We start from the raw sequence: 4,589 nt of genomic DNA, 5'->3' as shown, positions 1-4,589 counted from the left end.
GGCTGCTCTAGCACTCCCCTGCTTGTAGCCTGAGCCACTGCAGGCATGTACCTGCATTTCTGGGATGTTTGGCTGGTTGCAGACTAGTTTAGCCCAGCCAGGTTAGACTAACCTGCAAAGATTGAATCAATTCAGGCTCAGGCTTTTTGAATGTCTGTCCCTAGCCATTAAGACAGCTTATTTATGAAATGTAATGTAAATATTATTATATGGTTTCAATATGCTGAGCATAGCCATTGTGGTGACACAATGAAGAGCTTTACTACATTGATTTGTTTCTTCTCTTTTAATTCAGCTTTTGTTTTCTCCTTCAAGGAGTACCCTCCCAACATCCCCCCCACAAAAAATTGTAAATTAATTCCCTAGTAAATATTTGTAGCATTCTTTTTTGCTACAATGTAGTAACTATTTAATATTCTTTGTATTTAATTTAGTAAAACATTTTTGAAGAAAAGACAACTAATTTTGCTTATATGTTTAGTAGTTTAAAGAATGTTATTGTGATTTTTAAAAAAATCCTCTGCTATTTAGCTTAGTTGTTTTTTCTTTTTTAAGCAGAGGGCGATTCACAGTGATTTCTCATGCTACTAAAATGTATAGGTACACTGATGATGTGGTTGATAAAATGATGATATAAACTGTAGCTTTTCATTGAATTGATCCTTTTTTGAGATTTAAAAATAAAAAAGGAATTCAAGGTCATAGGCATTGTATGCATTTCCAAGGGAATTCTTGTCATGGAGCTAAAATCATGTTTCACCTGCAGTCTTGATCTTCATTAGCTGATAGGAGGGATTTGCAGCATTGGCAATAAGTTCTGCTGGTTGCTGGCTGCTTGCCAAACCAAGGCTGCTCTTTAAGATAGCAGGTCTCTCTCCCTTTCTCTTTCTCTCTCTCCCCAGCTTTACTCGCATGGTCTTTGCAAGGAAAAATGTACTGTAGGATTTTATGTCAAGTTAGAAAAGACAAACTATTCCTTCTCTTTTCTGATATGATTGCATGTTTGTAATTTTGTAGCATGTGATGTCACGAGGGTGTTGGCTTTTAGGAATTTTGCAGTTGAGAAGGAAGCAGTGGCAGTCTGTATGCAGTCAGAATTTTAAGACCTTTCAATATGCATTCGGTTTCTCTTCAGTTAGGTCCTGAACAAGCTTACAGATGGATGTTTGTACTTAATTCTTTAGTAAAGGCTTAGCATATGGAACATGAAACCAATTTAAGTGGATACTATATATGAAAGCTATGTCAAGTCCGTCTGGTTTTTCAAACTCTGTTCCTCTGCCAGGATATCCATTCTATCAGGTATCTTACAGGTAATGTGCATGTTTTAAGGTTTTTCATTCTGTTAATGCATTTAGTTATGTAAAACCGTACAGCAGTGCCTATTTTTGTATTGACAATTATCATTTGCTTTGTTGTCTGAAAATGTACGAACTTAAAGAATGAGGAAGTGAAATATTCTAAACATTTTGAAGGGTTTGGAGCGTGACTGAACTGTTATCATGTTAAGCTGTTTTCATTTTAAGCAAGGAAGTTATATGAATGGTAGTCAAGGTTTTGTTTGAGATCTAGGGAGAACAAAAAATGTTTTGAGAGCACTGCAGCTTGGAACAATTAAGTTGCAACCACAGATTTTTTTTTTCTAAATGGTTCATGCCTTTCAGTCATTTACCGGTGAGAGATGTTTTTTTTACCTCGTTGAAAATTATGACTTCTCACATAGATTTCTAGTAAATATTGATCACATGAAACATTTTTGGTGTGAAGCACATGCTGAATAATTGGAATGTATTCACAATTCTGGCTATGCTTACAAAACAGAAGAGCCTACAGAAAAGAATTGCACAGGTGAAATGGTTGTGAATAGGCTTTAGTAGTTACCTTGCATCCAACTGTTTTTTTTTTTACAATAAGTCTTGTAAAATGGTTTAATACTGAAAGGATTGAAGTTTAAAAAGATGTTAAGTCACTCTTAGTAGTATTAAAAGGCTGCAATATGCTGCATAACAATTGAAGTAAATGTGTTACTACTTAGTCTTCAGTGGCTAAAAGAGCTCAGGTTTCTGGCACACCTTAGGGAAGGAATGCAGTCTTTTAAGTCAGAACTCCCTGCCTCTTTATGGTGCAAGAATGACAAAAGGAGTGAAAACCTGAGTTGAACTGGGAGGCTCTGTGCTGTTACTCATCTTTTAGTAATGTGTTTGAAGAATGGTGTAGGAGAGTAAGTTAATTATTAACTTGCTCATGCCCAGAAAATTTACCTGGCAAAGATTTATCTATAAAATATGATTGCGCGTGATGGTATCAGTGTTTCATAAAGAGTAATGATGAACATAATTCATAAGTACATTAGTGCATGTGCAATTTTATTTGTTGAAGAAATTAAGTTTAAACACTTTCCTATGTGATTTTAAAAAATGGTTCCAGTGTGTCTTGTATATTTTGTCCTTTTTTCTTGCGTCATCAGAAAATCCCTCTGTAGCACTTCACATCTACCATGGCTAAAGGTGCCACAAGGACAGAACATTAGAACTACTGCTTCCTCAGCCTGACAAAGGGTGTTTGTACCCAGAAGCTTGCTAAGAAGAATTTTTTGCACTAGTTGAGTTGGTCTAATAAAAGATATCAGATTTACCCAAAGAACCTTGACTGCTAGAATCTAACACTTACAAGGCTCACTAGTGATGGGAAGTTACTTCCACTGCCCAGATTTAGCAGAAGCTATCAAGCTTTCTCTTTGGTTCTAACCTTTTCTTGCTACATGCATGGAAAATCTGGTAATTAAGGGAGATAGACATTTAACAGACAACAGTTAATGGAGAGCCTTTTGTTTTTTCCCCAGAGTACAGCCTATGCACTCATCCTTGTCATAATTCTGTTGGGCAAATTTATCAGTTCCTGTTGATTGGAATGGCTGATTCACCCAATATCTAGTATAAACTGTAAGGGTGATAGTGATTGTGATGAATGTGCCGCTAACCAATTTTCAACACTATAACTAGTGACAGTGAGAAAAAGGAGACTGAGTCACTGGATTTCATTCCCCTTTTCATGAACCTTTGACTTTTCACTTCTAATACCTTACCCCTTGTAATATATTTCCTCTGTATTTTAATTCAGATGCTATTTTGTAAGTTTGATTCCTTACATAAAGGTTACTGTTGTACATAATAAAAACACCTTTAAAGAGGTCCATTAAATTGTATTTGCATGTGTTTTAACACATGAGTTCAGCTCCACAATTCACTAAATCTTTTGCAACTTGCAACCAAGTTTTTCTTGGAACGCTTGCAAGAAGGGCCTCTTACAAATACACAGACATTGTCAATCTTTTTAATAGCTAGGGCTGTCAAGTTGATTGTGCATATGTGTGGAGGCATGTGTGTGCATTTAAGAGACCATCTATAGTGTCAGATCTCTTGTTTCAAAGTAGTGAGTTTAAAACTGTCAATTCCCTTTCCAAGGAATAACGCAGATTATCTTTGGCTGTGTAGATGGATTCCAGTTATGCTGTTATATTTAGGTTTCTTACCACTCATGCCCTGACTATCTGGGCACCTTCCAGATTGGCCAAATATGACCAATACTTATTAAATGTGGCTCATAGTCTTCTCTGAGCAAACCTGTGTGTGTGTAGTATGGTTTGATTCTTGGATTTGTATTCTGAATGTTTTAATAAAAATGACTATGTTGTTCCATGTGCTTAGGTTTGTAATGGTTCAATCAAATGAGTATGCCTTGGATTTAGAATAGAAGATGATGAGATTTGTGACATTTCCTGTAGTTTGTCCCATGGTTTTGGACTGTCCCTTAAAAAAGTTTTTTTTGTTGTTTTGCTTTGCTTTTTCTCTTCATCCTTCTGGTAGCTAGTTTCATTGTCCCTGAAGAGCAGACTTGTCGGTCACTGAACGCACCTCAGAGTTGTGCAGTCTCTTAGGTGGCAAAGATACATTAATGATTCTAGACCAGGGGTGGGCAATTATTTGGGCCTATGGGCCACATAGGCAGTTTTGGGGAGCTATTTCAGATGGGTCAGCACCCCCCTCCCCATAACAGATCACCAAACCTGGAGCCTGTGGGCCCTGTGGCTCCTCCCTGCCACTGCTGCTGCTGCTAGTGGGCAGCAGGAGCTGAGTACATGGCCCTGGCCCACCCCATACCCACGCCAGACTCACCCTGGCCAGAGCAGACCAGCTTCGGATCAGCTGGGACCTGCACGCACAGCCCTGGCCTTGGCCTGCCCTGGACTTGCTCTGGACCAGCCCACCCACGATGGGTAGTGGTGGCTGGGCAGAAATTGCTGCTGGGTGCAGGGGAAAAACAGCCTCCCCCCATCACCACTGTTGGGCCTGACTTGCTGTGGCTGCTTGGAACCCATGCCTGGGCAGCCTGGAGGTGGTGCTGGTGGCAGAGATGAGCCACAGGGCAGCTTAGGCATGGGCTCCAGGCAGCCACAGCAAGAACAATCTGGCAGAGGTGAGGGGGGTCAGCCACTTTTCCTCCATGCTTGGCAGCAGCTTCTGCCTGGGCACTGCCACTTACTGTGGGCGGGCTGGTCCAGAACGGGTTAAAGGCAGGCTGGGGTTGGG

At 39.7% G+C, this 4,589-nt stretch overlaps 1 protein-coding gene across 5 annotated transcripts in view; it reads left to right on the top strand.

The window, feature by feature from the left end:
• The first annotated feature begins 942 nt into the window (after positions 1–942).
• Positions 943–4,589, top strand: part of LOC109299123 (pleckstrin homology domain-containing family A member 7-like) — a 273,825-nt gene continuing 270,178 nt past the window's right edge. For 2 of the 5 annotated variants that reach the window (XM_019519657.1, XM_019519656.1), the window contains exon 1: positions 946–1,313. In XM_019519657.1, coding sequence (XP_019375202.1) covers positions 1,234–1,313 — 80 coding nt within the window. In that variant the 5' untranslated portion in view covers positions 946–1,233. Of the gene's footprint in view, positions 1,314–4,589 lie in introns of all 5 variants that reach the window. The other 3 variants (XM_019519653.1, XM_019519652.1, XM_019519654.1) reach the window with 3 other exon arrangements.

This window comes from Gavialis gangeticus, unplaced genomic scaffold, assembly GCF_001723915.1.
Source record: "Gavialis gangeticus isolate Ggan-Ray unplaced genomic scaffold, GavGan_comp1, whole genome shotgun sequence".
In the NCBI taxonomy this organism is placed as follows: domain Eukaryota; kingdom Metazoa; phylum Chordata; order Crocodylia; family Gavialidae; genus Gavialis; species Gavialis gangeticus.
Note: the sequence above shows the minus strand (reverse complement) of the source record. Positions and strands in the feature narration are given on the sequence as shown.